This window comes from Pseudoliparis swirei, chromosome 19 (genome assembly GCF_029220125.1).
Source record: "Pseudoliparis swirei isolate HS2019 ecotype Mariana Trench chromosome 19, NWPU_hadal_v1, whole genome shotgun sequence".
Classification (NCBI taxonomy): domain Eukaryota; kingdom Metazoa; phylum Chordata; class Actinopteri; order Perciformes; family Liparidae; genus Pseudoliparis; species Pseudoliparis swirei.
Genome location: NC_079406.1, coordinates 24,760,461 through 24,785,887, shown reverse-complemented (window position 1 = coordinate 24,785,887; position 25,427 = coordinate 24,760,461). Strand labels below are relative to the sequence as shown.

General features: G+C 45.6%; 1 protein-coding gene across 1 annotated transcript in view; it reads right to left on the bottom strand.

Annotated features, from left to right (window-relative positions):
- Positions 1–21,107, bottom strand: part of prom1a (prominin 1a) — a 62,870-nt gene extending 41,763 nt beyond the window's left edge. Inside the window, exons 1-4 of the mRNA XM_056439771.1 lie at positions 20,572–21,107; positions 11,356–11,414; positions 10,857–10,883; positions 5,494–5,699 (exon numbers count right to left, since the gene is read on the bottom strand). Of these exons, the coding sequence (XP_056295746.1) occupies positions 5,494–5,699; positions 10,857–10,883; positions 11,356–11,414; positions 20,572–20,800 (521 nt within the window). The 5' untranslated portion in view covers positions 20,801–21,107. The remainder of the gene's footprint in view (positions 1–5,493; positions 5,700–10,856; positions 10,884–11,355; positions 11,415–20,571) is intronic.
- Between the last annotated feature and the right edge of the window lie 4,320 nt (positions 21,108–25,427).

Genomic DNA, 25,427 nt, shown 5'->3' with positions numbered 1-25,427 from the left:
TTGAAAGTCTCAGGACTCAGAAGTCTGTTTTCCAGGAAACGAGAGTTCTGCATAGTCAACGCCTCGCTGAGTCTCCGCCTGACATCACTGACATCACGCCGTTGTTGAATCAGAATCTATGGAGGATAAGTTGATCGTCTGGAAGCGGCCGTCATCCAGACTCCTGGAGAAGCTGTCTACGGATAATATTATATATATAATATATTAATATTATGAACCCAGACACAAGGGCTTGATGGTCCGACATGTACAAGCGGAAGTAGTGGTTATTTGTTCGATGGTGGAAATGAACTGTTTTTATGAAGATAAGCCACGCCTCCTTTCCCACGAGTATAGCACAAATGATCACAAATGATCATAAGTGTTGTAGCCAGAGAGAGAGGACCCAAATGCCGACAACGCATCACAGAAACTTTAACCTCCTCAACGCATAAAAAAGCAAGGAGGTGCAGGGAAACAGAGGACACAAGAGACGAGGACTTCAAAATAAAACAAGACACATAAAGCGGCGGGACACGGGGAACTGGAGTCGGCGGCGTGACACGGAGAACTGGAGTCGGCCGGGGCGGTTACGGTACACGGGGAACAAATAGTCCGGCGAGTAAGCTCACGCGAGTAAAGCAACGCGAGAGTTCGCTTCTCTTTTGGTGAGAATACAGCATGAAGGAGAGTCAACAGTCGGCACTTTTGGAGGTAAAAAGGATTTTTTCCCCTTACATTTACAGGCCATCATATGTCTTTCAAGCCGTCGCAGCGTGGCGCGCCAAATCCGCGGGCCTAATGTGTGATACCTGTGACATCTATAGCACAAGGGGCAAACACAAGGCCGAATTCCTGCGTTGATTTGCGGCGCCAGAATTCACGGACCATAAAAGACCCCAGGATGAGGGGGAAAAATGTAATAAGTAAAAAGAAAAAAAATGGATTAAACTATAAACCAGCAAACAAGGAAAGAAGAGAAGAATCAGCATGATTAGTGTGATGAGAGGTCTCTCCAGGAGACGTGATAAATGATGGGATGCACAGGAAACACCTCGTTAATTAGCTCGGCGGCGGTTTGTGTGAAGCCGCCGTTGCGTGGCGTCTACGTGCTGGGCGAAAAGTTAGTTAAAAGAAAAAATGAACTAATAAATTCTGCAAAATCCCCAAAATATGAATCACCAACTGTGTTTTTTAAAAAGAGTTTCAAACCCAGGACTAAAAGCTCAACACAGCGAATTCTCTCATCGATGCCGAAGTTATTCTAAATCGTTTTTTTTTATCTTAACATTTTTTTTATTTTGTTGGCTTCCCGGGCGAATGAACGCCGCGTGACGTGACTTTTAGTCATCGAGTGACATTTTCATAGTCATCGTTGATTCCTTCACGACAGACTGAAAGTTCATCTCACTATTAATGAATGCCCTAAAAATAGGCCGGCATGTGATGACTCCCGGCGGAAGGCAGTTCACTGAGTGGTGAGTGTGTTGCAGGAGGAAGTGTGAGAGTGTATTTGGTTGTTTGTGTGTGTGTGTGAACGATTGTTCGCATATATTTTGTGTCTGAAAGTGATAAGGATTGTGTATTTGCATGTATTTCTGTCAACAGTCAGAAAGTGACTGAGAGGTGTTTCACTCCAATTACTGGTTAGTTTCGTGGCTACAATAAATAAATAAAAATGTAATATCGAATATGATTTATTTAAAGTTGTTTTTGGCTGTTTGAACTCGATCATTGCTGACTTACTTCACATGTATGTGCACAGATTGGTGCCAATGGATGTCCATCAGTGTTTGTCGGCAGGCTGTGGCTGCTCCAGTGTAATAACAAGTGGTTTATACTCATTAATTGGGTCACTTCATTAATAATTCAGCAGAATTCTAATATCTCTTGTCACATCAATAAGAGGGGAACTACTGTGAGCTTATTTACATTTATTTATTTGCTGCAATGCCACAGTGGTTCTTCTTCCTGGGGCTACGAGAGGCGGTTACGTGTTTCCCACGTCGCCATCGATTGTGTTGCCGGCCGCCGCCGCCGCTTAAACGTCCTGCACACATTCAAATGAAGGCTGTTTTCGCTGCAACGCCTGATTTTGGCGTGCAGCCTTGGAGCCTCGACCGGCTGATTACGATTTAAAGTGCAGGCTGCTGAATGCCACACACATTATCATTAATTAGAACACCCATATGATTAGCATGAATCACTACGCCCATAATCTTGGGACTTTTTGTGTTTAATAGATTTGGACACCTAGCGACTGAAATAGGCTGCTGAAATGCATGCTGGGTAACCGTATGAGGTGTGGGGGGGGGGGGGGGGATCCTCCTCAATTTGTCATTTTGAATGAATCCATGCATGCAGATTCAGAGCTAAGCCACGGCTGTTGATTTAATGATGTGCCGCGTAGCTCTTGATTAAAAATTTTAAAAATAGTCGCGGCAAAGTCCCCCCCCCCCTGAAGATGGCGCCGAACGGCATGCTGGGTACAGTTCGCTCTCCGATAAATATTTCTCTCCATTTAGTTTGAACATCATAAATCTGAAAGGAGGAAGGTTGGAATAAGAGGGGTCTTGTCCACCTTCAAGATACTTTTTTTTGTATTAGTCAAAATGTATTCTTATGGATGCAGTCTTCATTAATATCCACCGAAGACAATACAAAGAATAAATACATGCAATGTTTTATGTAAAGTGGGTAATTAAAGTTCTGCAGCTCTGGCTTCATCCGACCAAACGTAACCGCGACGAGGCTGTCGACGTTCACGCATTATTGCTTCATCGTCATTAATGCTAACAATGCAGTGGGCGGTCTTAATGGCTGTTTTTTGAGAGTGGTACTTAATCTGTGACGCTTACGTGTGTCTGGCCGTGTTTAGCAAGTGCCAGGATGAATAGCTCTGAAAGGAATCCGTCTAACGTAATTAGACGGCGCAGTAATTTGAGGATTTGCGATTCAATGCTGCCGTGTTAATCCGTATGTTTATTTGGATTTCCAGATCTTAATTTCATCCGCCGAATCAAGGGTGACGCCCTTCATTCGGCTCCGATTAATAACGATTAGTGTTTTTTGTAAATGTGCTGATTGAATCTACGGAATCTGATTAAATCTGACAGAAGCAAATTATTTGGGGCTCGAGCGCGTGACATGCAGAGAATTAACGTTGTTTCTGGTAGACTTCATCACACGCGCTGGTTAAGGGGTAGTTGGCTGTAAACATATTTCACATGGGGGTACATCACTGAAAAAAGGTTGCGAACCATTTTCCTAAAGGACGAACAAAGAATGTCTTTGTCCGATAAAAAAATGTACTTTTTTTGGCGTCTTCGCTCCAATCCTTGAAGTATGTTATTGTCCTCACCCTTAGCTCTCACTCCACTTCTTGGAGAACACCCCTCCTCTCTGCATTCTTGTGGCTCGCTGCTCATCACTCCGCCGCCTGTAATTGTTTCATTAGAGCCTGTGCAGCGGCCCGGTAGCCGGGGGAGATTTAATAAGAGCTCTGAGGATTCTCGCGTCTGGGCTTCTAGGATATTGCCCTGGAATGTCTTAATAGCCGGGCTTCGTTCCAAACAAAGACAACAAAAAAAGTCAAAGAACATCAAACTAAGTACACTCCTGGACCGAATAGAAGAGGCAACGCAAGTCTTTTGTGCCGTTGCTACATCCCCAGCGGCTACTGCTTCTTCTTCTTCTTCTTCTTCTGAGACTAAACCGAGTGGAGAGAGAGCCTCGAGTTTCCTGTGGTGCGTTTTCTGAAAGTCGAGATGCAGTGACAGCCAGATGATGTAAGAGGCAGGAGAAGAAGTATACAAAGTAAACCTCACAAAGCATTTCCAACCCTGTAACAGTTTAGCTCCACACCTTCCTTTTTACCTTCGCATTGAAAATGCGGAAGGTTATGTTTTGATCGCCGTGTATTTATTTATTTATTTGTATGCGTGTTACTCGCATAACACAAAAAGTATTAAACCGAATCGCATGAAATTTGGTGGGATGATTGGTTTTTATCCAGGGACCATTTGATTAGATTTTGGGATCGATCGGGTCAAAGGTCAAGGTCATGAAAAGGTCAAAATCTTCTTTTTACCAGAGCACGGTACATTTTTATCCAATTGGCTTGCAACTAATGCCAAATTGTTCCTAATTCAATGCCCAATCTTGTGATATGCGAAGGTATGCGCTCTACCGAGTGCCCGTTCTAGTTTATTAGTTGTTTTCATCCATCGTCTCTAACTATCATGTCATTCCAGATCCTGCTTCCCATCTCGTCAGTCCAACTCCCTTCACCTGCCTCTGATCACTCCCTCGTTAGTCCCTCATTACCTTCACCTGGTCTACATGCCCATCTCACCTGTTGCCCATTCCCTCGATAGTCCCTGTCTACTTAGGTTCCCTCACTTACACTTGTCCTCTGCCAGATTGTCTTGTGTTTTCGTGATAAGTTCTCCAGCGTTATTAGTGTATATTCCTGACCTGCCTGTTCTGACCCTGACCTCTGATTCTCTGCCCTGCCCCTTTTTGGACTTGTTCGCATCTTGGACTGATCTCCCGGTTTTGACGCAGCCTGTCTTCAACTAAAGACCTTCATCTTTGTTACTCCTGTCTGAGTCGTGCTTTTGGGTCCACTCTAATAGCACCGTGACATACCCGCTCCTTCATAATATGTGATGGTCCAGGAAATCAACCTGTTTTACCTTCATTTTCCAATAATTGTACCTGCTTTTTTCTCTTCACTTCCTTTCTCATTTGCCAAGAACTTGGCTCTGCAATATTAAGGCAATGCACCCGTAGCAAACTGTAGGATACATGGTGGTGAAAGAGAAAAGCATCTGAATTCAGGAGCTTCCTGCTGGCTTGTTTTTCCATTTATAATGATTAGTAATTATTATCTCAGGTAGTGGAAAGGAGAACCACACTGGGCTGAAAGACGCGGGAGGTGCTGTGTATTAAATTCCTAGATTACAACAATTAATCACAGTTACTACAGTTTGAAACGTTGGCAATGTCGGAATTACATTTCTCCTTCTAGATTCACTGCATTTCCCACCGGAGGATGTTAAATGTGAAAACGACAGCTGGAGCCGTCATATAGCAATAAAAGATGTAGAGACCATTTAAAACAGAATAGGTACTGGTGTAGAATAACTGTGTGCGTTTGGAGTCATTTGTTTCTCCAACGATTTATTATTTATGAATATAGACTTCCCATCACAGTTAATGTGAAGCTCTGTGTGAATCCCCTGCAGATTATAATGACCGGAGCATGGATTGAATACAAGTACGAAGAGTGCTGCCACATAGCATCTACGGTAGGAAAGGACTATATATAGCTAACGGCAAGGGGGGGGGGGGGGATGTGAAAACAGACCCACGATGACAGGAGTGCGTGTGCGTTCAGCATGAGCACAACACACTGCGAAAGACAGCGGCGTAGCTCCAATTCCGGTGGTCTCCTGTGTGTGTGTGTGTGTGTGTGTGTGTGTGTGTGCGTGTGTCATGTGTCGTACTCACGTGATGACCAGCGAGGTGGAGAACAGCAGCGTTCCCAGGAGGCCGCGGCGGCAATCGGCGTTCTTCCTCTGGCGCTGGTGCATCTCGCCGCCGCAGTTGTCGCAGCAGCGGCACATGCAGAAGAAGACGCCGATCATCGGCACCAGGACGGCGAACAGCAGGCCGACCGCCGCGCACACCAGGAAGCCCATCTCGTAGTAGACGGCCTGTGGTCCGCCGCGGGAATGGAGGACGTGGGGGGGGGAGATGAAGAATGAGGGACAATTTATTCAGGAACATAAAATAAAGGAGATGGATCAACGAGAAGGGAAAATGTGACAGGATACGACGAGAATTGGATCGTGAGAGGTGAGCAGATGAGTTGGGGAGTGAGGGGAGAGAAGAAAGGATGGGTTACGAACATAAAGGGAGGACACACTCAAGGAGGCAGAGGATAACGTGAGCTACTCAAAATATCTAGTCGGATCCCACCGCTCTCTCTACTCGTTGTCCAAAAAGGGGATTTGTGGTTAAACAATAAGTACACAATGCCAGACACAATACTGGCTGCAGGAGAATCCATCCTTTGTAATTCTTGAGTAGTCTTCAACGACATTATTACACAAGTGCCGAGACTCTTTTTCTTAAAACAGTTGGGGCGGGGGAGACGATACTTTTCTGTCAAATACGTTTTCCACTGCAGGCGGGTTGAGACTCGCAGTAGCTCGAGCTCAAAGATTCTTTCTACATATATTTCCAATAAACCGCAATATGCACTGAGCGGATAGCAACATGTGAGGGGTGATGGGAAAATACTCAAAGGACTCAGAGCCATCCATGTAGCCCCTGTGGTGCACCCCCCCCACACACACACACACACGCACTCTAATGATGGAGAAAGACAGCATTTCTGATGGAAGTCCTGCTTCAATAGGAATACATTACAAGACAGTTAGTGCTGCACTGAAGGATTTTACACTTCAATTGAGTCTTGACATCCAGATTTTTCTTAGAACAAAGTAACTTTACTCACTGAAGAGTTCCATTGACTTCATTTAATTCACCCAGATGAAACTAATGCAGTCTCATGTAGCTGTCATAGATTCTCACAAAAAAACATGAATTATAAGCTAGAGCCTCCAAAATTACTATAAAGTTGAGTCAACACGTGACATAGTGGGCTCCATGTCACCGTGCAGCCCAACGAATACAGTCGGGCACATTGTTGGGAAAATGAAGCGGCCTGAAGTACATCTTCTGCTATAAAGGGCTCATTCTTCATATAGCAAGATGTTCCTACATAGACGAGTTCAAAACTCGTCCAAGTCGTGCGGTGAAAAAGCAATTTTGCCGTTTGAATATTAACGTGACAGGTGCAGGCACACCTGGCTCCTAATGTTACCGGCTAACGACGCTCTGATTTGTTTTTATATTCGCTCTCTGCCCTAAAACACACCCATCATTAATTAAAAGAGCAAATAAAACCATTTGACCCTCAGATTATTTGCCATTTAATGAGCAAAAGCGGGAGTAAGACACGCCCCCACAGGTGAATTACCTGTGCCCTGATCTTTAGACCACAGGTGTCAAACACAAGGCCCGCGGGCCTCATCCGGCCCGCCACGTCATTTTATGTGGCCCCCGACGGCTTGAAAAAAAAGACACGTGATCACCTTTTCTTCAAGAGACTTGAGAAAAATATCCTGTGCTATTATTTTGAAGGTTTCAAATGAAATGGATTTATGTTACAATATTAAGAGAAATGTTCTCATGCACAATATTTCTACACTCGAATCAACAATAATCAAATGCAAAGAGAGTTATTTAACAATATGTTTGAGTAGTTTATACGTTTATATGTTTCAGTTGCAATCCGTTACACTGACGTGGCCCTCGGTGAACATGAGTTTGACTCCCCTGCTCCAGACCGTGCACTCTAGAAAAAAGATTGTGACCCGATATCATAGCATTTCAAACTCCGTATGCCAAAAATACATGGATGTATTTGGCATGTTGCGAGAGAGCGCGCTTCTCTGGCCATTTTCACCCACAATCCTTTTCGCAAGGAGCAAGAGGGTTAGAGTTCAAGGGGAAATGTTATGAAAAAGTATCGTACACCCCAATTCAATAATTATACTCTAAAAGTAAGACAATGTATGTGCTTTGGAACTGGCTAGAGCAGGGGTGTCAAACTCATTTTCACCGTAGGCCCCATCAGCATCATGGCCGCCCTCTTAAAGGGCCGGTTGCAACTGTTTAAACGACTCAAACATATTGTGAAATAACTCTCTTTGCATTTGATTATTGTTTATTCGAGTGTAAAATTATTGTACATAAGGACATTTCTCTACTATTATAACATAAATCCATTTGATTTAAAACCTTCAAAATAAAAGCGCAGGATATTTTTTCTTCAATTTCTGGGGATCATGTGTCTTTCAAGCCACCAGGTGCCACATAAAATGATGTGACGGGCCAGATTTGGCCCGCGGGCCGTGTGTTTGACACCTGTGGGCTAGAGGATCGTGCAAATTAGTTTTAGCTAACGAACTGACAGCTGAGTGGACATTACCCGTGGGCCCCAAATGGAAATGAAAGGAAAACTCGACGGGACAAATTCGAAAATGAAAAGTTGTCACGCTTCAATCTGCAATGTTTTTGTTGTTACAGTACAGGTACAGTATCTGCAGTTGTGAGACAGTTAGTAGGAGTGTGTCGTGAGGTGAATGAGGCGAGGACCCGTGGGATTAAGGTGCATGGCCTGAGCCTGTTAGGAGAGACGCTGTCACACCGTGCTATGAGTACTCCATATTTACACAGTTTGTTCCGGATGAATTATGATTGCGCTTCGCTTCCCAATAGTCAGCTTTGAAATCTGCGCATCCCTCAACACAAACGCCTCAATAATCCTTCGACTTTGATTGAACGTCAGAGATATTGAAGGCGTCTTTCAAATTTCCCCTGATATAGAGAGAAGGTTGTAAATTGCTGCCGTTGGCAGCGTTCTCTCCGTCGGGCTTCCATCTCCTCCTGTGCGCTCTCTTAATCTGCCCCCTATCGCAACCGCATTCGGCGGCACGGCCTTTTGGAAATTGTCAAAATTTAATAGGGGTGGGGGGGGGGATTGGCAATTCCCACACCGCATGTACCTTGTCACAATGGCGCTCGATAGCTTCTCGTTATGGAAAGGATCCGAGCGGGGGCTGCTGCTGCTATCGGCCGCTCCTGAATGGGCGAACTGCTCTCCCCAGCCGATTCACGCTAATCTTAATCGCCTTCGTGAGTCAATGACCCCCCCACCACCACCACCCCCCTCGGCTTTCGCAGCGTGAAAAGAAATGGCTTCTGAACTCCTCGGTGAATGAGAATTATTCTCCCGGTTCGTCCGTAAATCTCTGGCGCCGGGCGTAATAATCCAACTGGCGGAGCGAGGTTCCTGAATGTGTGTGCCGTGAACATAGTTTACGAGATCTGAGGAAGAAAAAAGACCCCAAATCAGACCCTTTCTAACCTTAATGCTACGACAAGGAACTTTTATTTTTGTGTAGATGTTGGCGGTCCCTGTGGACCAATGGCGGCGCTGCACTGAATCACGTCAACTATGACAAGCATTAAGAATAAGTAAAAGGAAGTAGCCCCTCCCCTTGCCTGGTTGACTTATGTGGGTCATATAGAGGCAGCGGTATTCATTTGAGGCTGTTTTCATAACCTGCTAAAAGTTTCTCACAGAAACTTTAATGAATAAAAACTGGGATTTTTTAAGGGTCAGTGGAAATGGAGAGAATACGAAGAAATCCGAAGGTTAGGAGATTTTGAGAGTCAAACAAAGAAAGAAAGACACGGCTCATGTGTGTGTGTGTGATCTAACGGCACCCATGTCTACCCAGTTGTTGGGAGCGTTTTGCGAACAACGATTGCGTTGTCATTCTGCTTCTGGGCTCTGCTCGTTATTGGGTGAATCTTCACCAAAAAAAGGTCAACAATGTTGTTGTTTTTTCCATCCAACACTCTTCAAGAGCCCGCAGCTCTGACTATTTTTGTACTCAAGCTTTGTTTTGGCAAATACCCCACAAAAAAGGCAGTGACCTTCCAATGAGAGCCAACTGGATGATGAGACTGAGCGCTGTTTATGTGAGAATTTAAAGAGACAGTCCTTATTTTAGACCCGGTGGATTTATGTTTGGAGTGAAAACAGTTATACAGCTATATTCTCCAGGATATATTTTATTAGTGAGACATCAGCAAGCCTTAGATCACAGCTGGACTATGTGAATGCGCTGCATTGAGGCTTTTTAAGCGTACAGCGGGATATTTCATTTGACATAGGGTAGCTTTTAACTTTTGGGATACGTATATAATGGGAGTTTATAATCGTTTGCCCTCTAAAAGAAAAGGTTTGGTGTCTAATTCGAGTTGGAATTACTGTCCTATAAAAATGAGCCACACTGGTTAAAATCTGGTTATTTTACTTTGTACTCCATGCTTACCATTTGGTGTTATGTCGTTTGATTGTTTGGTCCTTTCCTCCCTCCTCATTGGGTCCTACTCTTGGAGGGTAGAAACATGTGGGAGGGGATGGGTGGGAATCTTTGGCGGGTGTTTATGTGGATATGGATGGATTTGGATGTGCTGATTTTATTTTGTTGTAGATATATTACTTTATGACTTTTTTTTTCTTTTTTTCTTCTTCTTTTCTTTCTGTTTGTGGAAAATGCAAAATAAAAAGTTATAAAAAATATAAAAAATGAGCCACACTCACGAATCTAATTCATCTCAAATTCATCGTTTATTGACCTATGAGTCGATGAGAGCGATTGATCCGTCCTGATTGAAGCAAAGCAAATGCTCTTCTGAGTATTTATGTATTTTTTAGCTGTCGTCATTGCAAATCACACATTTCTAAAAGGGACCAGAAGACAGAATATCTCTTATTTACTACTTATAAAGGTTGCACTCGGATGTTCGTGGTTATGCGTCGGACATTTCTTTCCCGTGATGCGTTTGATGCATCACTGCAGTCGGGGCCACGACATTGGCGTGAAGGAATATTACAAATGGCGTGTCGAACGTATGGATTTTAAAAATTCTAGAGCACTTAAAGTCTCCCTTTGTGATCCAGTCGGCATGTTGCTCCTCTGTGAAGCTGAAAAGGTTTTAATTAGTTAAGTGGGATAGAAGCTGGTGGGATGGGATGGCTGGGTGGGGGTCTTAGGGCTGCACAACTAATCCTGAATATTCAAATGATAAAAAAATTTAAAAAATGAAGTAGTCATGTAACTTGTCATTTAAGCTGGAATTGTGCAACCCTGGAGACCCGGGACGGTGGAGCATGATGACACGGGGGATGACGGGTGGCACTGTTCAGTCCAGTGTGCAGACTTTACCTGAAGGGTCAGCACTATGTTCTGTGGCTGAGGGAGGCCAGGTCAGATGAAGAGGGCATGCAGAAGACAAAGGCAACGTAGCGTCAAAAAGAAAGAGCAAAGCAACGACACACAACAACAACAACAACAAAACGTGGATGAAATAGAACAACAACAAAAAAAGAGAAATCAAAGCCTTCTGGCATGCATATGTACCCACACAGTGGCATATCGTCAAGCAGTAAGTGAGAGGACGGTACAGAGATGGTGCTTATGATCCCAGGGACTGAGAATAATAATAAAAAGACATCTTTGTTTATCAAAGTTGTTGTGCCTCTCTTTTTATTCACAGGTTGCGCCAGAAGCAATTACCATTTCTCTCTTGGGGCGGCAGTGGAAAAGATGACCTCGCCTCGGCTTGTCGAAGCTATTGACGCCTGAGGTGGACTCTATGGACTATCTCAGAGGTGCATTACGTCTGTCATATATATCATCAAGTGCTGCACACACACACGCTTACCTTTTGGTATTCCGCCTGAATGGCTCCAAACTTGTCCGTTGCCAGTTTGACAATGAGATCTGCAACGACAGAGAAAAAGACCCGTTGCTTTCAATGTTTGCAACCATAAGTGCAACGTACGCATTCAGCATCGTTTACACTCATCTCCTCACACGGTGTGCAGGAAGTGGAACCAGCGGGGGTATTACTCAAATTAAAATCAGTCGGTCGTGTGGATTATTAACTCGGAAAAGAAAGAAGAAAAGACGACGGCTTCCTCGAGGGGTGGTTTTCCGGTGAAGTTATTGGTGCTGTGCACAAAGCTTATGACTTTATTTATTTTACAAGCTAAACATACTCATTTTATAACTATATATATATATATACAGTATATATATATGAAATGAGCACATTAATATATATATATTTATGAAATGAGCATGTTAATATATATATATATATTTATGAAATGAGCACGTTAATATATATATATATATTTATGAAATGAGCACGTTAATATATATATATATACGTTATGAAATGAGCACGTTAATATATATATATTTATGAAATGAGCACGTTAATATATATATATATATTCATGAAATGAGCACGTTTAGCTTCTAAAATAAATAAATATATATATGTATGTGTGTGTATATATATATATATATATATAGATAGTTATTTATAATTTTCATATTACTTGTGAAGGGCACCCTGCTTAAAAGCTGCCTGTTTGGCCTCTGCATCCCAATGTTTATTACATCACTTTTATTGTTGCAATACATCCCAATGTTTATTACATCACTTTTATTGTTGCAATACATTGTTCGATAACATCTCACTTAAATATTCAACCCAGTTAAAAAAAGATGGAAATCACAGAGATTCAAACCAACCCAGACTAATCGATTTCCTCATCAAACACCGCGCGTCTCCGTTCTGGTTCATATCGACACCGGCGCCGGCTGTGACTCATTCCAGAATGACGACAGAGCAAGCTCTGGTCGCACTTCCACGTTGAAGAACGCAATACAAAGCTGGTTTGAGCTCGAGCCACTTTTTATTTGCTTTGTCTGTTTTGAATTTGTAAGTCTTCTTGTTTGAGTCTCACTATTTTCACTATTAATTATGTGCACCCATTGAAAAACGTTAATATTGTACAAACCTTGTATATGTAATCTTGTATTTTTAGGTTTGTTTTGTGACTATTTATCTCTCGGGACTACAAATGAAAAACCGCCTCTTGGCGAATAACTCTTTTTCAGAAATGTTTTATTAATGTGCGTGTCCCTTATCAAATAAACCAAAGAACATAAAAAGAAGAAAACAAAATTATAAAAAGGAGGGGGGGTCATCACAGCATCATTGGATGGTAATCTCCTCAGATGTGCGTGAGAAATCTCAAATTGGGAAAATGTTTGTAACCGGCTTTGCTTGAGGGAAAAATAATTAGCCAGGACTTCCCCACACACACACACACACACACACACACACCGCACGGCCTCGCGCCGCCCGAGGACACGAGGAGCAGAGCAGACGCTCGCGGTCGACCTTCCGCGTTGAAGGACGCTCTCTCACTTTACCGCCGGAGAGGAGAGGAACGCCGCCGGCAGCATCAACGCATGCTCCCCGCCGTCACGGCGTTTAAATTCTGGCTTCCCGGTGAAGTCAAAGTATAAAAAAAAATGTCCGAGCCGATGGCTCAAAGTTAAAAACTCCCGCCGAGCTTTTCGTCTCCCGCGTGAACGTGTCGTAAACATGTAAATGAATCCCGTCGGTTTCGGCTCGTCTTCCCCGCCGGTCGTCGGTTTTCTCGACATTCCCGCTTCGGCTGTGCCGACGTGTGCAGACTAATCCGCTAACAGTGATCGGCCACGCTCGTAATTTGGTTATTGATTCACGTAAAGGGCCTCAAATGACGGTAATAGGCTCTCGCAAAAGATTATGAGTAGAAATGATGATCTTGAGTTATAGCTTGGAGTCTAATGAACAACGGGTTCTATTGTTTTGGTCCTCCGGGAGCAAAAAGCAAGACATATATTTGAATATGTTATTGTAATTCACTCCCGATGCTGCTCAGAGTAACAGCGGGGTCTCCCCCTCTCTTCCTCGCTTCCACACGCCCACCGAAGACGGAGGCCGTGCATTACTACTCTATTACATTGTAATGACGACAAACGGTACACGTTCAAGCTAAGGCTTCCTGTGTCGCTACAATCTCCAGGTGTGGCAGGTCAGAGGTCATGTTCAGCGGAAGGTGCGTTGTCGGCCAATAGAAACACTTCTGCAGACGTGTTTTTGAATGGAGAAGTTGTTGTATAAGTCATAAGATACTTTGAGTATATCATCAAACTACCAGACTACAAAGTGTTGCGTTGCTCTCGACCAATGGGAGCGCTTTGTGACCAGTCTGATGAATATATATCCCTCAAAGTTAGAGGCATCATGTGTCTCTTTAAACGGCACACTATTAATCTGTGGAATTCCCATTTAATAATTAAAGCGGTACTTATTTTTCAATAATGTGTGTGATTTAGCAACGTCGTTCAATAGAAGGAACTTTAGTTCAGGAGCAACAACTGAATTTAAACGTAATAGATAGAAGCTTGACCCTTCTTCACCTCCGTAGTTTGAGATTTATCTCCATTTCAAGGTGAAAGAGCTTTTTCTTTGCGTATCTTTGAACATGAAAGACATGAAACCAGAGAAGCCTCTCCCCCTCTGTAACTCCAGTGAATCTTTGATGCGCCTCACGGAGAGCTTCCATCTCGTCTTCATCCTTCGGTTCCAAATCTACTGAAGGCTAAAAACCCCTCTTCACTCTCCTTTCATGTGCATGCGTCCTCCACTGATCAGGCCTAGAAAAGCCCCATAATGCATCTGCGCTCCGGTCTAGAAGACACGGCCCTGAGATTGTGTAACCAGAGTTATCCCCCCCCCCCCACACACACACACACACACACCCTCTCCACCGGTGCAGCGAGACGTGCTTAAAGACTGAGAGGTGAACCAAAAGAGCGCCGCCGGGTTTCCCTGGCAACTGTTACTCGTCTTGCATGAACGCCGAGACTTTCACCGGGCCTCGGTAGGAGTGTGTGTGTGTGGGGGGGGGGGAGGGGGAATACAGCAGCTAATGAGAAAAAAGCAGTTCCAACAGGGATCTGCTGCTGTAGGGAAACAGGCTCTACTTTCCTTTGGAGGTCGAAGGTGACTGAAGTGGATCCACATCCAAACTCCCTCGGAAATGTGGCCGTGTGTGTGTGTGTGTGTGTGTGTGTGTGTGTGTTCAGAACCTGAAGGGACTAAAAAAAAATACATTGAGATTGTTGCTTTTTTTTTTTGGTGTGTTTTTTTCGGAGATGATTTTCTCGCTCGTGGAATCCACTCTGACAAAAACAAACGTCACAGCGCCGCGACCAACGCCGCGGTCATCGGACGCCTCCCTCCTCGAGTTTCATCCACGCCAACTGCCTGGTGGCGGGGGAGGGGGGGGGGGGTTTCATAAATATTGGGCAAGCAGAGATTTAAGGATGGTCCCAAAAAAACTGTCTCCTCCTCTGTGTTCTCTCCAATAATTCTGGTCCTTAAGAGGTTTGTGATGATGCATATTTATTCAGGCTTTGACAGCAAAATGAGAGAGAGAGGGAGAGAGAGGGAGAGAAAGAGAGGGAGAGGGAGAGAGGGAGGGAGAGAGAGAGAGAGAGAGAGAGAGAGGAGAGGGAGAGAGATTTTTAGAAAACCTTTATTCAAAGAAAACTGAACCACAATAAACCAAATTATTTTCAACACAAACATAAATGCAGCACCAATCCTGAAAAAAAAGAGAACGTCCATGATGCTCATGCTGGACACTAAACTAAAGTCCACTGAGTTATCAAACTCCTCTTTTATGGAACCAGCTTCCAATTTCAGTCTGGGAGGCAGACACAGTCACCTCGTTTAAGAGTAGACTTAAGACCTTCCTCTTTGACAGAGCTTATAGTTAGGGCTGAATCAGGTTTGCCCTGGTCCAGCCCCTTGATATGCTGCTATAGGCTTATAGCTGCCGGGGGACGTTAGGATGCACTGAGTACCTATCTCCTCTTTTTCTCTCCTTAAGGATGAATTTTCATCTCTCAATCACACGTTACTAACTCTGCTTTCTCCCCGGAAGTCCTTTTGACTTTACGTCTCATGGGGTCATCGGACCCTATGAGACGGCATAGATCCTATCTGCCTGATGGATCGTCTGGGTCGTGGAATTCCTGCTCATGACTACGCCACTGTCCTGTTGAGACTCCCCCCAGTCCTCCTCCCCACCGCCATCTGCCTGATGGATCGTGGAGGTCTCCATCGTGGAATATGCCTACTATGAACTATTCATACACTCTGTCATATTCATTGAATGTATTTTAACTCTAAATCTGTCCTTCTGTACACATTACATCTATTGCATCTGTCCATCCTAGGAGAGGGATCCTCCTCTGTTGCTCTCCTGCAGGTTTCTTCCCTTTTTTCCCCCTGAAGGGTTATTTGGGAGTTTTTCCTGGTCCGATGTGAGGTTTTGGGGCAGGGATGTCTATGTGTACAGATTGTAAAGCACTCCGAGACAAATTTGTAATTTGTGAAATTGGGCTATACAAATAAACTGAATTGAATTGAATTGAGGACAGGAAGTGCCTCCTGCCCTCCGTCTTGAGGCTGAAGCTCCTCCCAGTGCTGAGGCTCTGGCTCCTCCTCTTCACTCAACCTCTCCTCTCGCCCTCCTCTCCTGGTCCTCCACCTGCAGCACCTTTCGGAGGTCGCACAGGATCTTTTTGAGCCTGTAGAACTCCTGTGGCGTGAAGGCTCCTCTCTCGTCCCTGCACGTCAGGAAAGTGGCGGACAGGTAGAACTTATCCCTGCAGAAGTGGTCCTCCACCTTGACGTGGTCCTCCACCTTGACGTGGTCCTCCACCTTGACGTGGTCCTCCACCTTGACGTGCCACGTCTGCTTGGTCTTCCGGAGGAACTCTTTGATCTCCTCCACACTGTAGTGTGGATCAGAGTCGGAGTCCTCCTCCGAGCTGGACTCTGGCTCCGCCCCCCTCGTCCTGGACCTCCTTCTTCCCGCCGTCACCTTCTTTGCCTGTGGGTTCCCTCCGTCACCTCCTCCACACTTCCTCTTTAACCGGGGGACTCTGAGGCTCTCCTCCTCCGCCTCCATGTCCACCTCACTGTCAGACAGCCTCACCTCCCTGACAACTGTCTCCCTCTCTTCCTCTGACTCCGCCTTGTCCTCCTCTTCACCTTCTTGGGCCACCTCAGCCCCACCCTCTTCTCTCCTCTCTTCCTCAACCTCTTGTTCTGCACCTGCCCCTCCCTCCTCTCTCCTCTCCTCCTCCTCTCCCTCCTCACCTTGCTGGACTGGACCAGTGCCCCCCCCCTCTTCCTCCTCCACAACCTGCTGGGCACCCCCCGTCTCTGCCTGCTCTCCCTCTTCATCCTGCTGGGAGCCCCCAGTTCCTGCCTGCTCCCTCCTCCCCCTCTGGGTACCTGCAGTCCCTGGTTGCCCCTCCCCTGTGCACCCCCGTGCCTCCGCCCCCTGGTTCTGCCCCGGAGCCGCCTGCTGGTGGTCTGCTCAGCAGCTCTCCACCGTGGCAGTCCCTGGCTATGCCCTCTCGCCCACAGATGAAGCACTTCCCGTCCCTGAGGAGATGTATATTGGGTACTCGTCCCGGCCACCCTGATGAACACCCGGAAGCAGAGCTCTTCTCCCCTTTTATTTAGGATCATAGAGAGATGCCTCCGGTGGGACCACACTGCCTCATCCGGGAGGACTTCCACCCTGAGGGGATCTTCTTCAGCCGGGACACCACCTTCCCGTGCTTTACCAGCTCCTTCAAAATCACCTCCTCTTTTATAAAAGGAGGCACGTTGTACAGTGACCCGAACCGACGGTGTGGCCAGCGCGCCACCGCACATGCCCTGATCACCACCCCGACACCACCACCTGCTCACCTTCGCACGCTGTCTAAAACAGCACCGCCCGCTCAGAGGGAGGGAGAGAGGGGGGAGAGAGAGAGAGGAGAGAGAGGGAGAGAGGGAGAGAGAGAGGAGAGAGAGAGAGGGAGAGAGAGAGAGAGAGAGAGAGGGGAGAGAGAGAGAGGGAGAGAGAGGAGGGAGAGAGAGAGAGAGGGGAGAGAGGAGGGAGAAAGGGGAGAGAGAGGAGAGAGAGGGGGAGGGAGAGAGAGAGAGGAGAGGGAGAGAGAGGGAGAGAGAGAGAGGGAGGGAGAGAGAGAGAGAGAGAGAGAGAGAGGGAGGGAGAGAGAGAGAGGAGAGAGAGAGAGAGGGAGAGAGAGAGAGGGAGAGAGAGCTGTTCCTTCACATCATTTAACTCCTCAATCCGTAAATGTTCAGTCATGCTTGGAATAAATCTGTCATGGAGATTATTCAGGTAACAGACGCCAGAGTCTAGGAGGGCGACATAAATAAATAAGTAGAAACATCACGTCAACAGCTGGTTGACGCCGGCGAGGAGAGGGCTAATGATCCCGCGCATCGGTGTCAACAATTAGCAGTTGTGTGTGTGTGTGTGTGTGGGAGGGAAGAGAGGGATTGTGGGTAGGTTTTATTGAGGCTTCCACACAAGAGAACGCGTCTCATTGGCTCGCCGTGGGCGTCGGCTAAAGACCCACGAGCGTCGCTGATCACGGACAGTCGTTTCTACGGCGACGGCGTGTGCATCAGGAGGTGATCGGCTGCTCGTTGGAGTCTCATCCTTGCAGGTGTTCATGAGTTTATAAGAGACACTAAACACTGGGATACGGTATCCTCGTGTATTAAACGGCCTTCTATCAGAACTTTGGGTCAGAGGAAATCTCTGGAGCTTGTTTCATTTCTCTTTTCAAGTATTATTGGCACTTAAAGTGTTTAGCGAGGTGACAGGAAACAAGGAAACGAGGGGAGAGGGAGAGCTGCATTAAAAGGTCACCGGCCGCTTGGATCGATGACCTTTAGTGGTCCATGTTTGGCCTCCACGTCTCAAACACGGAGCGCCCAAATCGAGTCGATTATCGACCTTTCACAAAACACGATGACATCACTGAGATGTGAAGCGTGTCGCTTTAAGAGATCAACAACGACGCAGATGATCGAGAAGTAAACAAAGGGATTCTGGCTTGTTTTAAGAGCATCCCTGGCTTTAAAAAAAAATTTTTTGTTATTATTTGCTGAAGACTCCATGTGGAGATGTCCCGCTGAGCTCGGAGTTGTTTTGCATTCCCGACTATTTTCCTGACCTTTGATAAAGACAATAACACGTTGCATCACCATAATGTCAGCCGGCTATCTGCACACACACACACACACACACACACACACACACACACACAGGTTTGATTTGTTTTGAGTCAACATCTATAAAAAAATAATAGATAAGGTTAAGAAGGATCGATATTTAAATCGCTTCCTGCCTGAGGGTGTTCAGGATTCAATTCATTCTGTGTGCTGGCAGACGGCGAACGCTGAGGCTGAGCAGGGTAAGAGGAAGAGACACACACACACACACACACACACACACATCCACCCACGCACATCACGGGAGTGGAAACTATTCACAGATTCTATTTCTTGTATTTTCTTCTTCAGATTTAAAGGCAAACCCCCAAGTTGTCGTGTTTCCCAACACACGGAGCGGTGCAGAGGGGCTCCCTGTGTGTGTGTGTGTGTAACCCCCCGCACCAAACTGTAAACTATAAAGACCGACGACATATGGAGCCAGGGGGATTATGGGATATGGGATTACCCAATTAAATCGGCTAATCTGAGAAATGTTCAGACGGAGTCTGGACCCAGGCTGTGACGCATGGAGAGGAGCCGCGTCCAGGACCAAGACCCAATTAAAGACCCTCCTCAGTGTGTGTGTGTGTGTGTGTGTGTAACCACTCCGGGTGTTGGGGACAAACACTCACTCAAGCAACAACAACAACAAAACGGCCACTAAGCACACGTGATGCTGTCAGTAAGGGTGGTGTGTGTGTGTGTGTGGGGGGGTCATTAATTGTAATTATCCTGACGGAAAGACCGCCGAAGGCTCAACACGGCACCTTCCGGCGGGCTGTCAACTCTGCGCGCAAATCAAAAACGCGCACAGAGTGTGCCATGGATGGGCGTGACGCACCGAATTGCCCGAGGTGGGCAGCTTCTTTTTTTATTTCCCGAGACGGAAGACTGACGAACCGGACATCGTCGGTCAGAACCAGCACACTCGTTCATGAGAACTCATTCAGAGTTGTGTGTGTGTGTGTGTGTGTGTGTGTTTGGCGCAGTGGAAAAGCGACTACTCTCAAAAAAACGATTCAAGCCCTTCTTCGAGGTGACACATTTAAATATTGTTTGATACATTTAAATAAATCAATTACAAAACGAAGATATTCATATTGAATGGGTGTAACACAAAATGTATGAATACTTTCATTTATTAGATTTATTTAGGTTACACTCACAAAAACGATTCAAGCCCTTCTTAGAGGTGACACATTTAAATATTGTTTGATACATTTAAATAAATCAATTACAAAAATAGATATTTATATTTAATGGGTGGAACACAAAATGTATGAATTCTTTCATTTATTAGATTTATTTAGGTTAGATGGTGTGCATATCAACTCAAAATAAATGTGTTTCATTGAGGACTACCCTTTGCGCATGCGTCAGCTCAACATCAGTTGTTTACAAGGTGAAGACACTTTCAGGGCTCTACGGTGGTGTAGTGGCTAGCACTGTCACCTCACAGCCAGAGGGCCGTGGGTTCAATTCCCAGTCGGGGCTTTCCTTCTGTGTGGAGTTTGCATATTTTGTTAGTTAGTTTATATTTTGAGTTGGACAAACATAAATTAATTTAATTTAATGAATATCGTTATTTTATTTTAGATGTATTTGATACAAATGAGTTGGACTAACTTAATTACATTTTATTGCACTGATGTACTAAATTTGAGTTGGAGTTGCATATAATTATTGGATGGAAAACCTGCCAACAATTTAATTGAGTTCATCCAATGAGTCATTTCTTTGAGTGTCGTGCGCAGAGAGACACCAACCAGCCCCACGAGATCCGCTCTCTTAAAGCTCTCAGTGCTAAACCCTCCGCGAGAGATTACACTCTGCAGTCACACTTCATCACCAATGATATATTTGTAACTGCATTACGCAATTACAATATTTTTTTCCCAAAGCCACGATTCTCGAGGGCGCGCGCGCGCTTACCTTTCGGGAACGCGTTGGGTTGCACCACACAGAGGAACGCGTGCACCATGTGGAACAGGATCCCGATCGGTCCCGGTTCGTAGTGGGCCAGGGTCTCGTAAACTCCCGCGGGCACGTAACCGAAATCCAACCTCCCCGGAGGGGGCAGCCTCCGCGACTCCGTCTCCTGGTGGAGTTCTCCGGACGCGAGGAGCACCCACAGCAGCACCGGGACCCCGGTCTTCCACATCGCGCTGGTGAAAGGAACCCGGACTAGGAGGGAGAGAACCGATCAAGAGGTGGAGGACACTTGGATTCTTATCGAAGGAGTGGGGAGAGTAAAAAGTGTCCAGATGGACCGCAGTCCTGTTTTCTTTGTTAGGTCCTGCTGCCCGCGGTCAGACTCAGCCCGAGCATCGTTCAGGCGGACGCAACACCGGGAGATCTTCTCCTCCGCTCCGTCTCCGGTCGTCGATGAGCGCGCGTGTCGCTTCCACTCCGGCATCTGTGCGTCACGGGAGCGAGCGAGAGGGAGGGAGGGAGGGAGGAGGAGGAGGAGGAAGTGCGCGCCCCCGGTAGCATCTATACGGGAATGTCTGGTCCAGAGAGAAGCGCTCCTCCTGCCGGGGAGAGGAGGAGGAGGAGGAGGAGGAGGAGGAATGTGAGGCTGCAACACCGACTCCTTATGAAAGCTTATTGTATGTAAATGCTCATTCATGATGAGAGAAGTATTCATGTGCAGGACGACATGTACATGAATACTTTTTATATTATAAAAGTATCAAATGTAAATACTCACGATGGAGAAAAAAATAATGTTTTTTTAATGGTTTATCATAATATAATGTATTAGTAGCTGAAATATGGTCGAGTAGAACAGTTTTGAGTAGCACGAAATGTAAAAAAAAAACTACTTTTAGAAATCGTACTCGAGTACAGTTGATGTATTTAGTTACTTTCCACCAATATTTGTACTTGACGCGAGTATCTCCACGTGACACAACATCTCAGAGGGGAATAATGTTCTTTATAATCATAATAACTATATTTATAGTCTGCTTACTTTGTAAACCTATGCAGTTCCTCTGCTGCTTCACTATAACCTAAATAAATCTAATAAATGAAAGTATTCATACATTTTGTGTTACACCCATTCAATATAAATATCTTCGTTTTGTAATTGATTTATTTAAATGTATCAAACAATATTTAAATGTGTCACCTCTAAGAAGGGCTTGAATCGTTTTTTTGAGTGTACCCGTCCCTCGGCGATGGCTTCCATCTCTCCCATCGACAGGTGCTCTCTGTCTTCCCGACCTTTGACCCCCCCTCCCTCCCAGAGGTCAGACACAGGATAGCTGAGGTGCAGCCCAGAGGCGTCTGATTGGTGGAGCAGCGGTCAGCTGGACTCTGCTTTTGTCTCTTGGCACAATAATGTCCTTGTCCTCTCCGCGGGGCCCCCCGGGGCCCCCCTGTTTGTAGAGCCTTTGGTCAGTGAGGGTGAGGAGCACCTTGCTTCACTGATCACATGAGGCCTGCAGAGCTGGACACACACTGAATGCTTAATGCATGCCCTGTAGGAGGAAACAATGCATTTAAAACAAGGTCCAACTGAAAATAAATCATCATTATGTTCAGTTCTGACATGCTTTAGTTTCCCGAATACTAAACCCTAAAGAAACCCAGTATTTACAACCACGATAAAATACAATATAATAAAAATACATTGCAATTTTCGAGTAAAGAAGACATTTTTTTCAATATTTGTTTCCCGTTATCTTGTTTTCTTCCTCGGTATCTACATCTAAGAAGCTGTGCAGGAAGCGGCACGCATCTAATTAGCAGCTAAGAGTCGTCTGTACTCGCAGGGACGCGTTTATATATTCTTTATAATTAGTCCCGTGTATTTGTTTCTATTTTTCAAGTCAATAAAGAAAATATATATTATTCTTTTGAAGTGAGACGTGTCTAAGACCTGTGTGGGAATTAATTATAATATCCTCAGTCTGCCTGATGTTCTGGACTCTCTCCAACTACTACTAATACTACAACAACTACTACTACTACTACAACTACTACTACAACTACTACTAATACTACAACTAATACTACAACTACTACTACTACTACTACTACTACTACTACTACTACTACTACTACTACTACTAATACTACTACTACCACTACTACTAATACTACTACTACTACTACTAATACTACTACTACTACTACCACTACTACTAATACTACTGCTACTGCTACTACTACTACTACTACTGCTACTGCTGCTACTACTGCTGCTACTACTACTACTACTACTACTGCTACTACTACTACTACTACTACTGCTAACTACTGCTGCTACTACTACTACTACTACTACTGCTACTACTGCTACTACTGCTGCTACTACTACTACTGCTACTAATACTACTACTACTAATACTACAACTACTACTACTAATACTACAACTACTACTAATACTACAACTACTACTACTAATACTACAACTAATACTACAACTACTACTACTACTACTACTACTACTACTACTACTACTACTAATACTACAACAACTACTACTACTAATACTGCAATGGCACTTACTTATAGTATTACTTATAGTATTACTTATGGTATTACATATGACATGTGATGTAATGTAATACTACTACTGCTCCTACTACTACTATTACTACTACCAATACTACTACTACTACTGCTACTACTATGACTAATACTTCTACTACTACTGCTACTACTACTAGTATTACTACTACTATTACTACTACCAATACTACTACTACTACTGCTCCTACTACTACAGGGAGGGCAAGGACTCCTACAGGAGGAAGCTGGAGGCCAAACTCCAGCTGAACAACACAAAGGAGGTGTGGTCTGGGATGAAGCAGATAACTGGCTTCAAGGTGGGAGGGAGACAGCCAGGGGGCTCCCTGGAGAGGGCCAACCAGCTCAACTGTTTTTTCAATAGGTTCAGTTCACAGCCCTCTCCTGTCTCCTCCACACATCACACCTCCCAAACACCTCCCCCTGTCCCCCCTGTTGAGCTGCACATTCACCGAGCCCTCAACATCAATGGGCTCCTCCACCCTCCCCCCTCTCTCTGTGACGACTGACCAGGTGAGAAGACAGCTGGAGAAACTACTCCAGCGCAGAGCTGAAGGTCCTGATGGCATCAGCCCCAGGGTCCTAAAGACCTGCGCCACCCAGCTGTCTGGTGTCCTGCAGCACCTCTTCAACCTCAGCCTGAGGCTGGGGGAGGTCCCGGTGCTGTGGAAGACGTCGTGCCTGGTCCCTGTCCCAAAGAAGTCAGCACCATCTGGCCTCAACGACTACCGACCGGTCGCCCTCACCTCCCATGTGATGAAGGTGCTGGAGAGGCTGGTCTTGGCCCACCTCCGGCCGCAGGTGAAATCATCGTTGGACCCTCTGCAATTTGCTTAGCAGCCTCATGTGGGAGTGGACGACGCCATCATCGACCTGCTGCAACGAGCTCAGTCGCACCTGGATGGAACCGGTGTCTCTGTGAGAGTCACTTTCTTTGACTTCTCCAGTGCATTTAACACCATCCAGCCACTGCTGCTGAGTGAGAAGCTGCGGGTGGTGTGGACGCGTCCACCATCTCCTGGATCACTGACTACCTCACAGGCAGACCACAGTTTGTCAGAATGGGCCGTGTGCTGTCTGGAACGGTGGTCAGTGATGTTGGAGCCACACAGGAACTGTTCTGTCTCCTTCCTCTTCACCCTGTACACCAGTGACTTCCAGTACAACACGGAGTCATGCCATCTGCAGAAGTACTCAGATGACTCTGCAGTGGTCGGGTGTATTAGGGATGGACGGGAGGAGGAGTACAGGGCAGTGGTGAGTGACTTTGTAAAGTGGGCGATGAGAACCACCTGCGGCTGAACGTGGCCAAGACCAGAGAGATGGTGGTGGACTTCAGGAGGAAGGCGACAGCTCCTCCACCTCTGAGTGTCCTGGGAGTGGACGTGGACATGGTGGAGGAGTACAAGTACCTGGGCGTCTCCATCGACAGCCGACTGAACTGGAAGGCCAACATCAACGCTGTGTACAAGAAGGGGATGAGTCGACTCTTTTTCCTGAGGAAGCTTCGATCCTTCAACGTGTGCAGCAAGATGCTGGAGTTATTCTACCAGTCGGTTGTGGCCAGTGTGCAGCTCTTTGCCATTGTCTGCTGGGGGAGCAGCATCGGAGCCGGTGACACCAGCCGTCTAACAGACTGGTTAGGAAGGCTGGCTCCATCATCGGCTGCCAGCTGGAGCACCTGGAACAGGTGGTGGAGAGGAGGACGTTGAAGAAACTTGTGTCCATATTGGACAACCCGGACCACCCTCTCCACCACCTCCTACAGGGACAGAGGAGGACTTTCTCCAGACGTCTCCTCACGCTCCGCTGCCACAAGGACAGAGACAGGAGAACATTCCTGCCGACGGCTATGAGGCTCTACAACAGATCACCTCTTGCCAGATCATAGTGCAATAACTACAACAATAACTGAATACTTACACTATGTTGATCTGCACTTCACACATCTCATTTGTTTGCACTACACACATACACACACATTTCATTTAATTTGCTCTGCACTTATACACACACTTTGCTTTTTGCACTCTGTCTATATTTAATATTTTGTGTATTTGATTTGTCAGTGTTGTTGTGTGTTGTGTATGCATGTGTGTTGTATATTTACATATATATTTTGTTTTGTATTTTACTTTTATTTTACTTGTATACTTCTATATCTTTCATCCCTGTTTCTTATATTTTGTGTTTTGTTTTTATTCTTGTGTGTTGCTGCTACTGTCACGACAAATTTCCCCTTGGGGAT